A 20,982-nucleotide genomic window follows, 5' to 3' on the forward strand; every position below is an offset into this window, starting at 1 on the left:
TGTTTCAGAGCCACATTTGGGATCTAGATAATACAGTAAACCTAGAGTGCTAAGTAAAAAATATGTATGTTGCCACACATGTCCCTGTGTTTCCCTCCTATGTAAAAATATGCATAGAAGAAAAAGCTAATACGAATACTCCTTGGGTCTCAGGACGAACAGGAATGCACACAGGAAGTGTGGCCAGAAAAAGCTGAAGAGCCCAAAGATCCATCGTAAACCAAGGCCCAATCACTTTGGCTCTGTGACTACATCCACTCCAGGGCTCTCCCTCTAGCCCCATCTACCTATGACAATACAGTTGATCTAGTATCCTTGCTGTCACTGGCTTGCACCTCGCATACCATATTCTATGACTTTCCGATGAGTATGCAAGAAAAGGTGATGTTGCTTCAAGCTACATTCACTGTTTGCCATTTTGACTGCATATATTCTATTCGGATTCTTATCCCATAACTCTCACCACGATATGGTGCGGGGTACATTTTCCCAGCGGAAATACCACTTTGTTGTGTCCCCTAGTTCTGATTCCCCACAACTGCTGGCAACAATCTCTTTTCCACATGGGCAAAAAATCACTAAAATACTTGGAGACTAGAAGCACATATTTAGAGAAAAGAAGAAGATCTTCTCTACATAATTGCATTTCCTCCTGGCAGGGTTCCTTAAGGCATTTTATGCTCATTTGCTTCCCTCCAGAGGTGAAGTATAAGGCCAAAGAAAATTAGTTTCGTGCTCTCTAGTCACTTTACATTTGACTTTTGACCACAGCATTCAGGTGAAACTTAGCAAGACTAATATTCCCTGCTCAAGAGATAATATCATGTGGAAGCAAGTAAAGCAACTCACTGCATTGTTTGTGGATCTAAATGGTACGATAACACATTTATATATGTCTATCACAGATATTTGTTAAACTGTCACCTAGAGTTCTATCTATACATTTTACACAGCATTACTCTCGATTTGGCATTTTGCTCATTTGTTTCAGAACAGTTTTGAAATTCTATTTAACTGATTTCAAAGAGAATACTCGAATAAACATACTGGATTGCTTCCTATATTATTATAGTTCCTAGCAAGTGAATTTAGATGCTCTCTGAGTTTCTTCTGTCTTGCTAACTAAACAATATAAGATGATGGTGAAACATTCCAATTAGGGGTAGGATTTTGAAAAATACTTAAGTGATTTCAGAGTACAAGTCCCATCAACTTTCAGTGAAACTTGCGCCTTTCAAAAATCCCATCCATGATCCTTTCTAAACTTGGTATGATATGTAACTGGTTGTTTCCACACCAATTTGTTGAATTTTTAATTAATAAGAATTGTATCTTAAATGCATAAAATGATCTGGAAAATAATGAAAACGGATCTTATTCACAGATTTTACTGTCACAATCTCAACCTATAGAATCTACTGCAAACTATCAAACTAAGAAGCTAAAAAAAACCCACCTCCAATCATCTATTGTTTTCTTTAAAAAGAAATGCTAGTTCTTTCCCCTTTCCCTCCCCGCCCCCCAATTTCTACAATTACCTGTCATCCACTATGATGGCTCAATTAATCCAAAAATGAACCTAATTTTGCTTTCCAAGCATTAAGATTCTATAATTTACAAAAAGGTTAAAAAAAATCATGAAAACAGAACAATTAATAATGAGTATTTTTATTATGATACTTGTTTTTATACAAACTTCAGGGCAGACACGCAGGTGGTATAAATTAATTACTTCAGAGGAGCTCTGACAATTTATAACAGATGAGGATCTGTCCCTTCCTTTCAAAAGAAAATTTTGACACTGCCACCAATTTTTAAAATCAGGGTTTAAGTATTATTCAGAATGTGTCTATATGAATATTTCCTTCCCACCCCCTCACAAAGACCATTCACTGGGCTTTCTAAATGTATTTTTAAAACATGAAGATCAATAGCACTTAAGTATTTAGAATGATGGCAGGCTGTCAATCTTTTGGACTAACAGAAACTCAATTATTTTGGCACAAATGTCAGAAAGTTATTTTAATGTGAAAGCATTCCAGATAACATAATGTCATAAAGATGACAGCAGCAAATCCAACCTACTTCCATTCCTCAAATGTAATGTATCTTGATTGCCAAGGACTTTCCTGAACCCCATTAAGGCCTAGGACTGTAAAAGCAGCAACTAAGGCCACAGTTGGATTTTCAATTTTCTCCTTTATCACATTAAAAGAACAAAAACGTATTCCTGCCATCTCATACATGCTGAACAGTTGAGACTGGAAGTACAGCTAGTTATTTGTTTTCCGAAGCCTTAGAGGCACACTAAATAGATGCTCTAGCACATATCAATACATTCAGTGTTAGGCTTTGTAGATCAGATAACACTTTCCCAGAATTTAGTGAACATCATTTTATGTAGTTAGCTTAATTGTCACTGCCTCGCATTTCCCATTGTGTGCTGTACTTTTCCTCTGTCTACACTGCCGACACTAAGATTCTTTCTTCCTTGCTCTTTTGCAATGCATCTGTTTGCATGCTTTGCTAGATGTTTGCTAGAGTCTATACTACAAGGCAAAATTACTATCTATAACTGTTTAGGTATTTGCTTCCAGAGATCAATCATCATGGGGATTTGGAGTCCTAGTACCAAGAGCTCTGAGCAGTCTAGAAGGGCAGTCCCTGTTGAGGCCACGTAAGCGTTTCTTCCTTTAAATGTTCAGACCCCATACAATTCTCCCCCAAGGAGTTCAGTCACAAATTTAATTAACGCGATTTTTTTTAACAAGCACCATCAGTATGGAAGCATGTTCTCTGGAATAGTGGCCAAAGCATCAAGGGGCATACAAATCTTTAGCGTAACTGGCACAAATATCTTGCAACGCCAGCTACATCAGTGCCAAGCTAACACCTGTTCTCCCTTTCAGGTGACATTGTAAACAAAAAGCGGGCAGTATTATCTCCTGCAAATGTAAACAAACTTGTATGTCTGAGCGATTGGCTGAACAAGTAGTAGAACTGAGTGGACTTGTGGGCTCTAAAGTTTTACACTGTTTTATTTTTTGAATGCGGTTATTTTTTGTACTTAATTTTACATTTGTAAGTTTAACATTCATAATAAAGAGATTGCACTACAGCACTTGTATAAGTGAATTGGAAAATACTATTTCTTTTATTTTTACAGTGTAAATACGTATAATAAAAAATAAATATAAAGTGAGCACTGTACACTTTGTATTCTGTGTTGTAATTGAAATAAATATATTTGAAAAATGTGGAAAACATCCAAAATATTTATATAAATAGTATTCTATTATTGTTTAACAGCACAATTAATCACGATTAATTTTTTAAATCGCTTGACAGCCCTAGTTTCTGCTATATAAAGGGAAAAGAAAATATGGTGGCATATGCCCTGTCCAGGAAAGGGCTCTGACTTGCTGCCTCCAGGTCGCCAGCAGCTAGCCCTCCTGCAGCTTTGTAAGGGGGGAGATGTGACTTTAAGAGCTTCCCAGTTTCAGCTGGCTTAACCAATTCAGTGTACCCCAACTCACTATGGTTATAATCTGTATCTAAAAAGTGTCATGTAAGATATCATTGGAAAACTAATAAAACTCACTGATATTAATATTCTTGCACGATGTATGTATGTGGTGTATACAAAAAGTTATGAAGAGGAAGTACCTTGTGCAGTAACAACGATTCTTCGAGATGTGTCCTTATGAGTGCTCCACTGTAGGTGCATTTGCATCACTGTGCTGCTGATCAGAGAACTTTGATAGCAGTGTCCATTTGGCCTGCACATACGCTGCCCCCTAATCATGCCCTGCCATGAGGCTAACCCCCCTCAGTTCCTTCTCTACCAGAGAGTCCTTACAAGAACTCTGAAGTAGAGGGGAGGAGGGTGAGATACGGGGCACCCATAGGGACACACATCTCGAAGAACCATTGTTACTGCAAAAGGTGAATAACTTTCTCTTTTTCTTTGAGTAGCATCCCTCTGTGTGCTCCACTGTAGGCAACTCCGAGCAGTATCCCCCTGCAGGGCTGCAGCTTCTGAGTCAAATCTTTGGATGACAATACCGTAGAACCAAAGATAGCATCGGAGGCGGAGTCCCCAGTAATCGCATAATGTGCTGCAAAGGTATGCGCAGACGCCCAGGTTTCAGCCCTGAAGATTTTCAAGATAGGGACGTTCTTGAGGAAGGCGATAGAGAAGGAAACCGACCTCATGGAGTGCAAGCAAATACCAGATGGCGGTACTATGCTGTGAACCTGATAGCAGTGTTTGATACAGTTCGAGACCCATTTGGAGAGTTTCTGGGCCAATATTGCTGCACCTTTAGACCTTTTCGCAGTGGAGAGGAAAAGCTTAGGAGATTTCCTAAAGACCTTCATCCTGTCCAGGTAAAAGGCCAGAGCGCTCCTAATGTCTAGTGTGTGCAGTATAGCCTCACTGTGATAACAGGGTAAAAGGTTGGGAGGTGAATCAGTTGGTTTATGTGAACAGACGAAGTCACCTTGAGGATGAGCTTTGGGTACAGTCAGAGTAACTTTGTCCAGAAAGTATACTGTATGGCAGGGGTGTGCCATTAGTGCCACTACCTCCCCTATTCTCTTCACTGAGGTGATCGCCACCAAGAATGCTGTCTTCATGGATAGGTATGTGAGCAAACAGATGGCCATAGGTTCAAAGGGCGGCCTAGTCAGGCTTTTTAGTACTAAGTTTAGGTCCCATGATTGGGAAGCAGGGGAGACACCTGGGTTGGAGAAAAAGATTTACTACACCCTTAAGGAACCACTTTGTAGTGGGAAGAAAGAGAACTGAGTATCTCTCTATTTGTTGATGGAAGGCTGCTATGGCCACTAGGTGAATTTTGAGTGAACTGAGGGATAGTCCTGATTTCTTGAGAGCCAATATATACCCTAGGACCATTGGGAGAGTAGCGGCTGTCGGGGAAATTTGCTTGGAATTACACCAAACATGAAACCTGGTCCACTTTTGGAGGTAAGTATGACAAGTAGCCAATTTTCTATTTTGTAGTAACACTTCCTGTACCTCCTCAGAGCAGGATCTTTTTGTGTGTTGGAACCATGAAGGAGCCAGGCTTTGAGTCGGAGTATCCGCGGGTTAGGGTGGAGAGTGCATCCTTCGTTCTGCGAAAGAAGGCATGGCGTGGGATGAAAAGGGATCGGCAGACACTTCACCAACTATGACAGGTAAGGTACCAGGTCTGTCTTGGCCAGGTGGGAACAATCAGTATAACATTTGTGCTCTCTCTCTCTCTCTCTCTCTCTTTTTATTTTAACAGAATTTTTAGCAATAGAGGAAATGTGGAAAAAGCATATAGAAGGCCCTTGTCCCATGAGAGGAGGAGAACATTCCCTAAGGAGTTCTGTCCGAAGCCTGCCAGGAGCAATAGTGTGGGCATTTCCTGTCCAGGTAAGTGGCAAATAAGTTTACTGTCAGTGTCCCACACTGTCTGAATATGTTGTGGAGTACTACTGAGTTCATCTCCCACTCGTGGTCATGTGGGAACTTGCAGCTAAGACTGTCCTCAGTTGTGTTCTGCACTTCTGGTAGGTAGGCTGTCAAAATTTTCACATTGTGGGAAACGCACCAGTTCCATAGCTTTAGTGCTTCTGTACAGAGGAAAGGCTATCTGGCGCGCCCATGACGATTTGTCTAATAAATGAATGCTATGTTATCTACCATGATCTTTGTGTGTACACCTCTGATCAGCGGAAGGAAGTGAGCAAGTGTTCCTCACTGCTCTGAATTCGAGGAAGTCGACATGGACACGTCTCCATGGGTGACCATTTGCCTTTTGTCATGAGGTTGTTAAGATGTGCTCCCCATCCTAAGAGGGATGCATCGGTGGTGAGGAGCAGTGACGGGGAGGGCTGTGCAAACGGGATCCCCATGCAGATATTTGGTGGGTACTTCCACCAGTTCAAGGATTGTTTGACCTTGGAGGGTAACAATAGGGATTTTTTCAGGCTGTCTCTGTTCGACCTGTATACGGAGCTGAACCACAATTGGAGACTACCTCATGTGTAGTCTGGCCTAAGTTATCAAAACGTGCCCGCAGCCATGTGCCCCAGAAGTTGAAGGCAGTGTTTGGCTAATATTTGAGGGCTGGTCTGCACTGTCTCTGTGGACAGATTGAGGAATCTATGTTGTGGGAGGAGCACTCTCCTATGCACTCTAGGGGTTAACATCCATTTTTGGACATTGATTTGTAGGCCAAGCTTCTGAATAAGTCCACAGTCACATGGGTAATCTGTAGGGCTTTGAAGGAATGAGCCCTGAGGAGGCAGATGTCCAGATGGGGATAGATCATGATCCCCTGGGAACGAAGGTGAGATGCCATTATGGAGAGGACCTTGGAGAATACTCTGGTCATCAATGATAGTCTGAAGGGGAGTACTCTGTATTGGTAGTGATCCTGTCCTAGGGTAAATCTGAGGAACTGTTGGTGGGAAGGCAATATGGAAATAAGCAACCTGAAGCTCAAGGGCCGAAAACCATTCTCCCTGTTCCAAAGCTGGAATAATCACTGCTAGAGTGACCATCTTGAATTTTTGAGCCTTGACAAACTTGTTGAGTGCTCTGAGGTTCACTACGGGTCTCCAACCCCCCTTTTCTTAGTATTCGGAAGTAGCAAGAGTAAAAACCTTTGCTTCATACTTGCTAAGCTACTGGTTCTATGGCTTCTACGCAGAGGAGGCAATCTATCTGTTGTCACAATAAACTCTCATGAGAAGTGTCCCTGAAGAGAGATGCGAAGAGTGTTGTGGAGGGGAGGGGTAGGGAGATGAAATGAATGGGATAACCATTGCAGATGATTTCTAGCACTCATTTGTCAAATGTTATCCCATCCCCAGGTGCAGTGGAACAGAACAAGGCATTGTCCAAAGGGATGCAAAGGGTTGGTCAGCGTCAGGTAGCTCTGAAAGGAGTGATCTGTCGGCACCCCAACTTATCCATCAAAATTGATATTTTGAAGTTGATAGCAGGAAAGATGAAGGTTGAGGGTCCAATGATTTGCACTTTGAGAATCTGGACTCTTTCTTTTGTGGTTCATAAAAGCACTGAGATTGATATGCGATTTAAGTGAGGGTTAAGAACTGTATTTTCTCTGCTGTCCAGGTACATAAATCCCCAATGACTGAAGGATAGCCCTGGAATCTTTGAGTTTGTAGAGGGATTAGTCCATCTTTTCTGTGAACAATTTGGTGCCTTCAAAGGGAAGGTCCTCCACAGTTGTCTGTAGTTCCTTGGGGAAGTCAGATAAATGTAGCAAAGAGGCTCGTTGCATTACTATTGCTCTGGAGATGGATCTTGTCATGGTATCAGTCACGTCGAGCACTGATTGGAGTGCCATCTTGGCCACCAGTTGTATTTCATTGATAATGGCCCTTTACTGATCTCTGTAAGATTCTGGAAACTGATCAATAAATAAATTGAATTTGGAATAATCGAAGTAGTCGTATTTTGCTGTCAACGCTTGATAATTTGCAATGAGGAATTGTAGTGTGGCTCATAAATAAGCCGTTCTTCCAAACAGACAGAGGTTTTCCAATCCCTATTATATGGGGTGGACTTCACCTAGTGTTGAGGACCTCTGGAATTGATAGCATCTATGTCAATCGAATTAGGTGGTCGAAAGGCAGAAAGAAATTCTGTATCTTTGGCTGGGATGTAGTATTTCTTATCAGCTCAATTACAGGTTGGCACGACGGATGCAGGGACCTGCCATAAAAGTCTGGCTGGATCCAAGAAAGCCTCATTGATGGGGAGGGCTACTCTGGATGAAGAAGAGGAGTGTAAAATGTCTATCAGTTTCACCTCCTCTAGAGGTAATTGCAGAGTGTCTGCCACCCTCTTAGCTAAGTCTTGCCTCATCTGGTGAAGGGGACAAAATGTTGGTCAGAAGTGTGACCTCTTCGTCGAGGTCCACCTCCTGTTTCTCCCTCATCTCTCCTGGAGGTTCAGTAGTTCTAGATGCATGGGGCGAGGGATGTGCTGGCCACCGCTTCCCGCAGCCCCCATTGGCTTGGAGCAGCAAAGCGCGGCCAGTGGGAGCCGTGATTGGCTGAACCTGCAGATGCGGTAAACAAACCGGCCCGGTTGTTCCTCTAAAGCAGGGATCGGCAAACAAACATCATTTTTCTGAACTTCCCAGCAGAGGGCTGGACCTTGCAGAGCACACAGGTCTGGGGAAATTCAGGACTGGGAATATGCTGGGGTCACCTTGCTGGATGTAACCAAGGCTGGTGGAAGCCAGAGTGGGGCTGTGGGGCTGTAGACAGGCTGCTGAACCAGGGCTGTCTACCACACAAACACTTCAGGGTTTGACCGGCATGCATGTAGGTTGAAAGTGAACATCCCACGCTGGGAGCTACAGCAACAAAGCATCGTAAGGTACCTAGGGTTGCATGGCAAGTGGTGTCACAACCCCTCAACTGGTCTGGACTGCACCCCTGAAGACCAGGACAATCTGCCCCTGATTCACTGTATGATCTGGTATAAATCCCTTAATCTCTGTGTGTCTCAACTTCCCCCTTTATAAATAAAAATGACAAACAATTTGTCCTCCTTTATAAAGCATTTTGAGACCTATGAATGAAATCACTACAAGCACTAAGACTTATTATTACTTACTAATACTCCAACCTTATGTTCTGAATGTACAAATTGTGAGAACTGATAGATCACATAGATTTGATAAATCACTGTTCGTGACTGTTCAATGTGGTGAAAATGCTTTTAAATCCAGCCAAGATAGCTGACAGAACACATATATCTTGCTGTTTAAGGTGGGCTAGTAATAGGGGTCCAAGAAGATGATTTACTACCTGCTTTTCTACACTACTGACTACCATCCCTCAGGTGCTGGGTCATCCTGTAACTGTCTTAAATGTTTTCCTCTTAATGTAATCTTTCAAATAATACACTATGAGTGTGCATCACTCTGACAAAAATACATTAATCAGAGCAACAACTTTGATAATTTAAAGCATTACTAAAAAGATTACATGTTTTGGGGAAGAAGGTCTGACATCTGCAAATAAATTTCAGTGGGAGAAAGTACCATAAGATAGTGACAGGGCACATCTTGACACTCAAACATTGGCTTGTCCAAAAGTACAGTTTGACTTGATAATAAACACAAATTAAATGGAAAGGAAATATTTAAGTTTTCTAAGATTCAGTCAAGATGCTTTTAAACATATTCCATATATTTATAATAATTTGCATATTTATCTTACTGTAATTTTGTTTCTCTCCATGGAAGAAAGTCTAAACACTTCTACATACAGAACTCCTGACATGTTCTCTCTTTGCTTCATTAAACCAGCCCATAAAACAGTGCAACCATAATTAATGTAACAACGAAACAAAATGAAAAATAGGATAATTATATATAATTTCTACAAATTGAACTGCATAAACACACCACCTCATTTAACAAAAATCAAATACTGTTTGATGTGTAAAATGGAAGAAACGGTGATATAAAATTTGGACAAAAGTTATTACTATGACCAATTTATGCAATATAGCAAAATGTGATGGATGAGAAATAAAGTAGTGTTAAATAAGTGTGCTATTATAATTTTATGCAGAAATCCTTATTACAGTGGTCATTAAAATGTTATCATTACATCAAAAGAATATATTGTACAAATAAAACTGTACTTTAAAGATGACTTTTTTAATTCTGTTAACTCAGGCCCAATTGGCAATGAACTATAACACTTTACAAAGAACATTACACTCTTCAGATTTCACCATCGTTAAATTATTTGTTGCTCTGGGAAAAAAAAAACCTTTCCAATTATATCACTATCATTTTCACCAATATGTGACTGTTCATTTGACACACAAGAGCTAATTGTATGTGGGAATTCTCTACAATTAAAACGTATTAAAGCAGCAAACAGAATAAAGTAGTATGTTAATTACCCTAGCAGGCATTTACCATTGTATTTGGCTACTTCTACGACATCCAGATTAATTTGCTGCTTTTAGACCTGACTCAAATCTATCTGTACATGTGATATGAGAACTGCTTGACACCAAACAATTTGAATGACAGATTTATAGGCCATATAGCATAAAACCACCCCTCCCCCAATATGTGGAAGTTTATGTATGCAAAGTCTCTTTAACAACCTGCCAGCTACTTTTTAGAACCTTGTGGCATGACAGTTATTTCAGCCTAAGTAATATTTTTTTCCATGAGGAATCAAAAGACTGTAAAACCCATTAGTGCATAAAGTAAGAACTGTACATATTTTTCAACAGAACATTAGAATCAGTATAATACACAATTGCTGTGTTTTACAGGAAGTTTCTGTATAAACACTAAAGCTCCTTTTGATTAAAATCTGTCTTCATTTTTCTTAGGTAAAATTTAAAAATCTCACTTTTTATAAATTATAAAAAAAACCACTACTGCATGGTACAACAATCATCTTATTTTTAACCCAACTGATCTTATAATTTAGCCCTATTTCTTACTTATGAAATATAAATACTAATCACGTGCATCAGTATTTCTAGGATCAGGGCCTCAGAAAAACAGTTCGGAATAAATAACGATTGTGGGGTATTAAAACAAAGTTGGTGACCTTATTATAAAACAAAATAATCTCTAATTTACTGATGAAAAGTATAGTAAAGATGTAATAATAAATACATCTGCTACAAATAAACGCAGAAAATATGTCCTTCTGTGAGAAAAAAGGCTTCTGATGAATGAAAACATTTAAGAAATGCAATTATTTAAAAAATTAAGTTTGGAACCATTTACAGAGACAATTTTTATTATAAATACAGGACTACAAAAAAGTCTGTACCTGTAAAGGAATCATTCTGTGGAGCTTCAGCGCCCCCTTCTGGTGGACTCTGGCAAAGCAACTACCACAGTAATCTTCCCCACATTCTAAGCATACCTTGAACAAAAAGTAATAACAGCAAAAATGGGTTCATAATATACAATTACTGTTGAGGATTTTTTCCCTTGTTCATATTTTCCAACGTGTTACAAATAAAACTTGAAGAAATAAAATTAGATTTTTTTTAGGGTGTTCCACTAATTAATGTAGACACCTCATATCAATTTGGTCATAATTAGACATTTTAAAGGAGGATTATTTTAAATTAATCCAATCCAAAGCCCATTGGCTAGCTTTCTATACTCAAATATTAATACCTTTTGCTGTCATCTACTCACCAGTAAAGCATTTTTGGTCTCACACTGTCCACATGCCTTCCCCTTCATTTTAGGTTTTTCAGGGATTGCAACATTTGCCATTTTATGTATAAATGGCTGTTTCATTGGCTCTGGAAAAATACAATGGAAGGCAAAAAAAATATAAAGATCAATATTTTATAAGACATTAAGCATGCATTCTGACTAATGGGAGTGGGTATTTTCGTTCCATATACTTCTTTTTAACACCTTTATAATTCAATATGTTAATGTCTTCAATACAGCTATTTAAATGTTCTTAAGAAAAAAATATCATCATGCAGCACATAGGAAAATAAAATTCAGTAAGGCTATTCATTTTAATTTTAGGCTTCTTAGTGGTAACTATAAACAAGAGTGAGGTTCTTTTTTTCTTAAACTATGAAAAGCATCTTCCAAACTGTTTAATTAACTACCTCTAAGGAACACATAAAATATTAACATATAACATTTTATTTTACTTGGTGAATACAAACATCACTTTACCATGAATCTGTTCTTTGAGTATCTTCAACTTCACTTTTCCTGAAGAAACCTATATTGAAACATTTAAACATGTATATACAGAGAAAAGTAAAAGAATGATCAATAATCAGACTTTGGAGAATGGACTTGAAATTTGGCATGGGTATTGCTTTTAGTACCAGGGATATGTCTTTTACTGTTCTTGAGGGAAAAAATGCCCATGTTGGAAAAATCTGAATTTGCACATATTTTATAGAGACTTGCCAGAGCTTTTAGCAGGGGCTGAGCAGGATTTTGCTTGCAATTGCTGCAGCCCTGGACACCAGAACTGAGAACAAGGACAATGTCTCTCCTGTGCTCTCAATAATGCCCCCTTTGCTGGCACCAAGGCAGCATGGAGGAGGAAGCAAACTGATTTGAATGTAGACATAACAAGAGCCAGGTTGGGGGCAGGTAGCAGAGGGAGTAGATTCCAAAAAGCAGCCTGGGGTAGGGGAGAACAAGACACTGAATGACACATGAATCCTGTGGTAAAAAGCATAGGTGATTATTGTAATTAAAAAGACTATCATAATGCAGGTGCTCAAGAAAACAAGACAACTAAATTAAGATTTCACAGGCAACCTTAATTCTAGCATTCCTTAACTTCTGAGTGCTTGACTTTGCAACCATACCATTCTTTTAATGTAGTTATTTTGTATGTACTTGTATGTATATTTCACTTTGCAGAATATACCTGTTTATCTTGAATTTCCCCTTAAGCTAAATTTTTAGTATCTTCCTAAAGAAAATTGGGGATTCCAAATTTTTTAAAGAAGAAAAGTCTGAAAATGTTTCCTGGTAAAAGTTTTCTACACACATACAAAAATACTTTGGACTGTAAATATGATAAATTTAGCTAATACAGCATAGTGCAGTTTGATCATTCAAATAGATTTGTACTTGGGCCTTATCTAATGCCCACTGAAATTAATGAGAAGATTCTCAAATTCCTGCAGTGGGCACTGGATCAGGCCCTTAATAATCTGTTCTTGTACAAGTAGCACAACCTTACCCCTTAACTAACCTAATTTATGTAATACAACGTAACACCAAACAATTATTTCAAATACTGTACTCCAGAACTGAATCTTCCTCTAGCTCAGTGGGATAGTATATGCTTTGTGCAGAAAAACAAATACCTTTGAAATGTTACTTATAAAGTGCTCCATTTCTCATCTTAATACAGTATTTAAAACTGTCTTATTAATTCAGTCACATTATACCAAAATAGTGAATGACTGACTATCACCAACAAAAATCTCTTCTAAATCTTGTATTTTATGAGACTATCTGCAAATACAATGAAATGTTTGTACCTTAACAACATTTTCTTTATTTTGTGACCACACTTGAGGTTGAATTCCCAATGGTCCTGCCTGTCCAGATTGCCAACGATATCCACTTGATCGTCTAGGAAAAAAACAGCACCCAAAACTTAATTACTAAGCATATTTCTCCTGTAAATTGGGATGGATGAATTATTTTCCCAATATGCAGATTTTTAGTTAATATCAACAAACAGGATACCAGAAAAATTAGGAAAAAAATCTTCTCTGTAGTAGCACTGATTCCTGAAACATAACTCCCCTTTAATATTGATTGTTTTCATGTCATGATTGCAAACCTGAAATATTGACAAAGTAACTCTTGTTGGATAATTTAGCAAACTAAGTATTTTTTACTGTCACATATAAACCTGCACATTACATTAGTTTCCTGGATGTTTACAAGTAGTTTGCTCTAATGACATGCCCCCAGAAGTAGATATCATTCCACTGTGAAAACTATCTACCCAGACAGCTGCTCTGACAATATCCATCAGCTTTTTAAATCCCTTCATTGTCTCCCATGCCAATTTCCACAGCAGATTTATGCTTGTTGTTATCTTCAAGGTCCTACACAACTTAGTACTTTTTGCCTTGTCTTTTAGCTCTCTTTCACCTCAACCAAGACACACAACTCAGTGCTTCCCTACTATCCATCTCCTTGCCTTCTTCCATGCAACTCCTAAGCCTGGAAGTTTCCTCCTGGACCTAGTCTGCTATGATTCTATACTCTCTTCTCTCAAAACACGCTTCTTCCACAAGATCCATAAATCCTAGCCCTCCACTCAGAGAGACAGAGATGGAGTAAGACAAAGTGCAAGAGAGACTAGAATTTTAAAATTGTGGAACTAACATGTGTGCCTAATGTCAATTCTCAATCGTCTATTTCTCTTGCTTTCTCCCCATCCCTTCTGTCCTCTACCTGCTCTCTCTTAAGTAGGAATAAATGTAAGATACTGTGTCTTTGTTTTTGTCTGAAAAGTGTTTAGTACACTATCAGTGCTACTCAAATTAAATAATTAAGAATAGTAGCAGCATCTCTCTGATAGCCTATCTTGAATTGATTAGTTTGAGGTGCAGCCAAGCTGGTGGTCTCAGTCTCAACATTAGTCTTGCACCTTTCAAAACCACTACATTATTTTTAGCAAAGAAGAGATGGCATAAAATCACTGAAAACCTAAACTGGAAGCTAAAGAACTATCATATTTTAAAGATTTTAGCTATTTATTGAGATTTTGTCAGAGCATAAAGGCAACTAGAACCCAGCTTTAATTGCTCTGAGAAAAAGGAATTTAGAAATTAATTACTATGATCCAATGCAATTAATGGCACTTAGTGCTCAAATAGCATTATATACCTTTTAAAGTGCTGTACAAACATTAATGAATTCATCCTTATAACACCACTGTGAGGTAGGAAAAGAAGTATTATCCACATTTTACAGATAGGGAACCAGACACAGAGGTTACAGTTATTTGCTAATGTCACACAGTGAGTTACTAGCAGAGCCAAGATTAGTCTACGGCTCACTTCACCAGACAATGCTCACTTCCTAAATGGGTTCTTTCTATCATATATAAAACTATTACAATGTTCTAGTCTTTCTGTGATGTTATGTACATGCATTTAACGCACTGAAACAGAGACAAAGTGAGATACACTAGGAGATATAGGGTACTCATTGGTTGATTTAACTCCCACGTTACAATCTCACTGGGAAAAAAGAAAAAGAATGTCGGGCGTGGGGGGGAAGGAAACTGGCTGGCAGTTCTGATATCATAGTCCACTCGGGAGGAGAAAGAGAAATGATTGTGACATCAGAGGTAAATCAACCAATCTCACAGGAGAGACTTAAAAAAAAAAAAACACCAAGCAAAAAACATGCTTATCACAGGACAGCAGGAGGCTGTGGAGAGGAAAGGAAAAGAAAAGAGGAGATAAAAGACAGACTAGGGTAAACAAAGAAGAAAAGCAGGGAAAGGAAAGAGCTCGGAAGGAATAGTACAGAACACTACCAAAAATGCTAGTCTTTAGATGGGTTATCCACAAGTGATTTTTCAAAAGAACACACATCTCATTGGGATTCCTTGATTTTACAGTTAAAAATTCCAAAGAAATTTCACCTACTCCCTCCTCTCTTCTTTTTCTCTGCTCATATTAGATTGTAGTTGCTGTAGTTTCTTCTCCATCTCCTTGTTTTCTAGTTCTAACTGTACTTTCTCCAACTTCAGCTCTCGTATATTTCTGGAGAAATTAAATTGAAACATTTAAATGGGTATTAGCAGGAAAATTATAAAGACGTTAATCAGAACATGAAGGAAAATGAAAACAGATATCTGAATAGATTTTAAGCAGCAGGGCTGTTTTAATAACTTTTAATATTGAAGGTGTGTAACCCACAAACCCCATAGCAAGCCTAAAACTCCAGCTCTGACAACTACACCATTTTTCAGACAGGGCTGTTTTCAGGGCTAAAACAGCTGTGCGTGCCCAGGAATGCTTAACCACAGAAGAGGAGTTTGCTGGAACTAGTCAGCTCCATCGCTCCCCTGAACTTGTGGATGAGTGACCAGGAGATATGGAGATCTACTCCACTCCACCCTCCTCAGCACCCGCATAACCTGAGTGGATTCAGGCATGTAGGAGGGGAAAATAAAGGGGAATAGGCATGCCTTTCCTCCTACCTAGGATCAGTCTAACCAACCAGCAAAGCCTTCCTAGTATGGACACAGTATAGTAATTAAACTGTGTCCATACCAGCACTTAATACTGGTATAGCCATGTCAGTAAAACAAGCAAAACAAAACATACCCCAACATAGCTATTCTGGTAAAAGTTTTAAGCATAGATAAGTCCCTTAATGCACAAAGAATTTTGAAGACCAGGAAGTAAATTTTGCTCTACATTCTGAAGTGGACAGAAAAATGGACCCTGGAGATTTCTGAGGCTTGGAACAACATGTTCCATGTTCAGTCAGGGGGATGAGCCACTCTATTTTGAACAGAATAAACTCTGGAAGATATCAGTGGGGCAGGGGGGAAATGAATTATCATCATCAAGAAAGTGAAAACAGGATAGATTTAGGACTTGCCTATTTTGAAAAGTTATAATGGTAATGTTGTGTGGGTTAGGGGTGCGATTATTTTTTACCGACATAGCTATGCTGATATAAGACCCTATGCGGTATAACTGCATCCATACTCAGAAGGTTTTGCTGGTTACTATGCTGGAAAGCCCTCTTTAGGGAAGACAAGGCCTTAATAAAGACAGTATATATTAGATTATCTGCATAGCAATAATTCCCATGAATGAATTCAGTAAGTAGGTTAAAAAAACCTAAGGAAGAGGAGACAGATAAGAATAAAAGCCTGGAAAAACAGCAGTAGAGAGACAGATCTATGATTCTTACTTTTGTGCAAACATAATCTCATACTTAATGTTGCATATAAAGTTATTAAAAGCGTAGAGTCAACATCTCTGTCATAGTCTGAGGAAATGCACTTACTTCACTTTTAATTTTACGGAAGTTCCAGTTTTTGAACCTGGCAGTATTACAAAGTCATTGATGTTCATGATTCCCAATGTGAACTCTTCTTAAAAAAATCAGAATGATTTGTGAAATTCGTTGTGGTTAGTAACCTGTTCAAATGGAACAACTGGATTGAAATTAATATGTTGGAGCATTGTAATAGTTTTTGCAATTTTTAATGTACAGGAAAAAGCGTTGGAAAGCAAAAATTCATTATATAATATGGCTCATGTGATCCAGTTTCAACTTTTTCAAGACAAAATCATAGGGCAATAACATGGGCATGTCCATACTTGTCATGACACTAATCATGTTTTATTTCATTGCATTTTGGTAAAATTCTCACAATCAGAAGTACCAGCAGCCTGAGAGACAATGCACTCTGGCATGGCCTATTACCCAGATTTCTGGAATGGCTGAAGATCATGTTGTGCATACATGGTTTAGAGAGTTCCAGCTATATAGCAGAATGACATTGTTACAGCCTGATCACAGGAATACAACCAAGGGCCAGACTAGCAAGGATGACTCATGATTAGCAGTCACAGTTTCTTAATGCACACTAAACATTTCTGGTGTGAACACAAACCATCTTTAGAGTCAATCATGTTGCTAACTGGTTAAAAACTTGGTGGAAAGTCCTAGCACAGGAGGATTGAAAATGGTGACCATTTTAATGCTGAAAGAATGTCAGAAACATGCACCAAGTGCATTTATCTAATGTGACTGGATGCCTTTGGCAAGACTTGATGCTCCATTGAGATGAATGGATGTTCAATAATAAAAAAATGAATCTGCTGTCAGAGTACATGTGGTCTAGTAGCAGTGAGGCAGTTAAACAAGCTGGCACAGCTATTCTAGTTTGGATTCAGACTCTGAAGACTTATGAAAAATTAAAAACCCATACAACAAAGGACTGAGGCCAGTTTAGTGGCCTCAAGTACTATTTTTTAAAACTATATTTCTAAGCCATTGTTTCGATTTAATGTCTGTAATGCTGTTGTGACAGATATGGCAATTGTCTACAATATTCCTGAAAAAAACTTATCTGCTGATTACTTCCTGGAGTCTCAAAAGCAAGGGTCTAAGCTGTATAAAGGAAAAACTAACCTATTCATGGATATTCTAGTTCTGAGTCTGAGACAGTTGTGAATTTGTAACCACTGAGAAAATCCAGTTGTGAATCTTGAAGGCTGATACCTACCAGAGGTTGGAGTTGGGGTGACTTCTGGTAAGCTTTTTAGCATGCACAAAGGTTCTTTTGTTTTTTGTTTGTTTGTTTAATGTTTTGTGTGTAATGCTTTCACCTTAAGAATAAATGTGCCTGTTTAGGAAAAGTTGTGTAGTAACTTATAACTGTTGTCAATTACACTGTTTACAGCCTCTGGAGAGCAAGCAAAGTGCAGGCAGTCTGGCTTGCTGGGAATATTACAGTGTAGGCAAGGAACTTTGCAGCCTGGAAAAAAATCATTCAGGAGGGAGAGAGACAAGGGTCTTGACTCAAGAAATATGATGGCTGAGGATCCAGGAGTCTACACTGGGTGCCTTCAAGGGACCACAGAGCAGGAATACAGGTGCAGTTGCCCTGAACTGTGACAACTGTAAGCTTGTCTAAACACAAACTTGCCTCTGTGTGGACACACTTATATTGGTTTAGAATTGGTTATATCAGTTTCACTTGCCCCATTGCCAATGTACATTTACAGGAGCAAGCTAAATACAAGGCTGGTATAAATCAATATTAGAGTATCCATGCACTAAGGTGCACTAACTTAATTAAATCAGTTTAAAAATCACACCTTTAGTTAAACCAGTGCAACTTTGTGTGTAATAGGCAATGCCTTATACGTGCAGTTCAGTGACTCTGAATCAAAATTAGTAGCTTTTACAAGCACTAGCATTTGTTTTTTCACATAAATAAACAAAGAAATTTGCAGAATTTTTTCCTGTTACCCATATGGAGCAGTCTCAAACTTATAACAATTACATTATGTGCAAATTAAATCAATAAATTTTATTTATCAGCCATTTTCATGTCACTGACTGCAACTAGCAAAGTTTCCTCTTAATAAGACTGTGTATCAAGCCATAGCATATCAGTCATTTTCTTACATTAGAAAGAGAGGAAGATGGTATACATGAATCCTACTGCTTTGACCATTTTCTTTGATGAAAGCCTGTAATAAATTATTATGCTTTCTGTCTGTGCATAGGTCATTATATCACAGTACAACAATGGAAGGCAAAAAGCAAAAGTACATAATCTGAAGCACTTTATGTAAAAGTAGAATTTTCAAAACAATTCTCTTTACTTTTAGCAAGTGACCTTAGAACAAGACACTAATGACCTGTTGCTGTCAGGTTGTTCAAAAAGATAATCAGACACACAACATTTAACTTATTTTGGGGAAAAATATGATTTCACTTTACAATTATTTACTTTGTTATTCTTTTCATGTCTGCTACAAGCCTGTTCTATCAGAAGCAGAACAGATGGCAATTCTAAATGAGTCAGAACTAATGCTTGAGTATACCATACAGAGACCTGGATTAGATGTCAAGTTTTGATCTTTTGACCTTGAGTGGAGTTGGGGTATAAATCAGGGAAAGTATGGGCTCTAACAAGGATGCAGGATTCCCCGTACAGTAGAACCTCAGAGTTACAAACACCACAGGAATGGAGCTTCATAATTCTGAACAAAATGTTATGGTTGTTCTTTCAAAAGTTTACAAATGAACATTGACTTAATACAGCTTTGAAACTTTACTATGCACAAGAAACATGCTGCTTTTAACCATCTTAATTTAAATTAAACAAACACAAAAAGTTTCCTTACTCTTTTAAGACTTTCCTTTTTTCTTAGTAGTTTATGTTTAACACAATACTGTATTGTATAGTATTTGCTACTCTCCCCCACAATCTCTGCAGTCTGACTACATACTTCCGGTTCCAGATGAGGTGTGTGGTTGCCTAAGTAGTTTGTAACGCTGGTGTTCTTAACTCTGCTGTTCTACTGTATTTCTAACATTAAGACGCTTTCAGTCACCTGCACTTGCTCTAAAGACTTCCCGAGAGAGAGGGCCCTTGAACTTCCTTCGCCTAATTCTTAGAAATTCAAAACTTCAAGCAAATTAAACTCTTGCCTTTAGCAATTTCATTAAAACTAACTCTTCTCTCAGCTAAGTAAGGTTCACAGCTGTGATTGCTCCTCAGATTAGCTATAGAGAGACAGGAGGGAGAATTGCAATGAACTTTTACAGAGCTACAACATAACCTGAATCATGAGTTAGACTTATTAAAAGTCTCATGTTTCTCTATCCATAATGCATACAGCACTGTAGGTGATTTACACAGCAGCAAGGAAAAATACTATAAATAGTGTGCAGGTCTACCACCATAAAGGGTGTGTTTCCATATATAGGTGTAGGACTGTCTCTAGGGTACATCCCTAGGGACTCTAATGCCCACCCCATCTCCATTCCCCCCCGCTCCCCCAGGGGCTGCTGGAAACCAACCATCCATATTCCCCCTCCTCCACAAGCTGCTCCCATACAGAGATCTGCTGAAGCCCATTGCCTACCCCATCTCCATTCCCCTCCCAGGACCTTGCACCAATTCCCCCCGCGGGGGGAGGTGGGGCTGCCGGAAACCAACCATCCATATTCCCCCTCCCCCACTACCTGCTCCCATACAGGGATCTGCTGGAGCCCATTGCCTACCCCATCTCCGGTCCCCTCCCGGGGCCTGTGCCAATGCGCCCACCCCCGCATCCCCGATCTGCTCCAATGCTCCCCCGCCCCAGAGATCTGCTGGGGTCCGTTGACTCCCCATCGCCATTCCCCTCCCAGGGGCCCCGCCCGCGCCCGGGAGCCAGGCACCTGCTCCCCCACGGCCTGGGCTCCGGCCGCCGCTGCCTCCCTGTCCCCGAGCTGAGTGGCGGGGAAGGGGCGTCTCCCGCTCCGGCAGCAGTGGTTGCGGGCTGGAGGAGCGGCTCGCGCGGGCTCCCCTCACCCACACCTGCTGGCGCGGCAGCACTGCCGTGCGCATAGCGACAGGCGTAGCTGTTCCCAAGGCAACTGCGACGCGGAATGTACCACTGAGACTGCCGGGGGGGGAGAAAACAGGGAGGGTAGTGCAGAGTTGGCTGGGGGAAAGTCCATTCTGGGTGGCGGGGGGGGGAGATAGTGGCGAATCCATGTTACACCATGGTGAAGGGAGGGGGCGTGCTCTCTGCGTGGCCCTGCAGGGGAGGCTCCCCTGGTGCCCATTGGTCCAGGCCATGGCTTGCTGGTGACTTTTCCTAGAGGAGTTGTTAGTTCTCAGGCAGGGCTTGCAAATAGGGTGACCAGCCAGCAAGTGTGAAAAATCAGGACA

General features: G+C 39.7%; 1 protein-coding gene across 5 annotated transcripts in view; it reads right to left on the bottom strand.

Moving 5' to 3' along the window:
• Positions 1 to 20,655, bottom strand: part of ZBBX (zinc finger B-box domain containing) — a 41,634-nt gene extending 20,979 nt beyond the window's left edge. For 2 of the 5 annotated variants that reach the window (XM_054040690.1, XM_054040694.1), the window contains exons 1-7: positions 20,487 to 20,655; positions 16,584 to 16,668; positions 15,206 to 15,322; positions 13,070 to 13,163; positions 11,733 to 11,781; positions 11,229 to 11,338; positions 10,852 to 10,947 (exon numbers count right to left, since the gene is read on the bottom strand). In XM_054040690.1, coding sequence (XP_053896665.1) covers positions 10,852 to 10,947; positions 11,229 to 11,338; positions 11,733 to 11,781; positions 13,070 to 13,163; positions 15,206 to 15,322; positions 16,584 to 16,668; positions 20,487 to 20,655 — 720 coding nt within the window. Of the gene's footprint in view, positions 1 to 10,851; positions 10,948 to 11,228; positions 11,339 to 11,732; positions 11,782 to 13,069; positions 13,164 to 15,205; positions 15,323 to 16,583; positions 16,718 to 18,719; positions 19,716 to 20,486 lie in introns of those variants that run through there. The other 3 variants (XM_054040691.1, XM_054040693.1, XM_054040692.1) reach the window with 3 other exon arrangements.
• Positions 20,656 to 20,982: the final 327 nt, after the last annotated feature.

This window comes from Malaclemys terrapin, chromosome 9, assembly GCF_027887155.1.
Source record: "Malaclemys terrapin pileata isolate rMalTer1 chromosome 9, rMalTer1.hap1, whole genome shotgun sequence".
NCBI lineage: Eukaryota > Metazoa > Chordata > Testudines > Emydidae > Malaclemys > Malaclemys terrapin.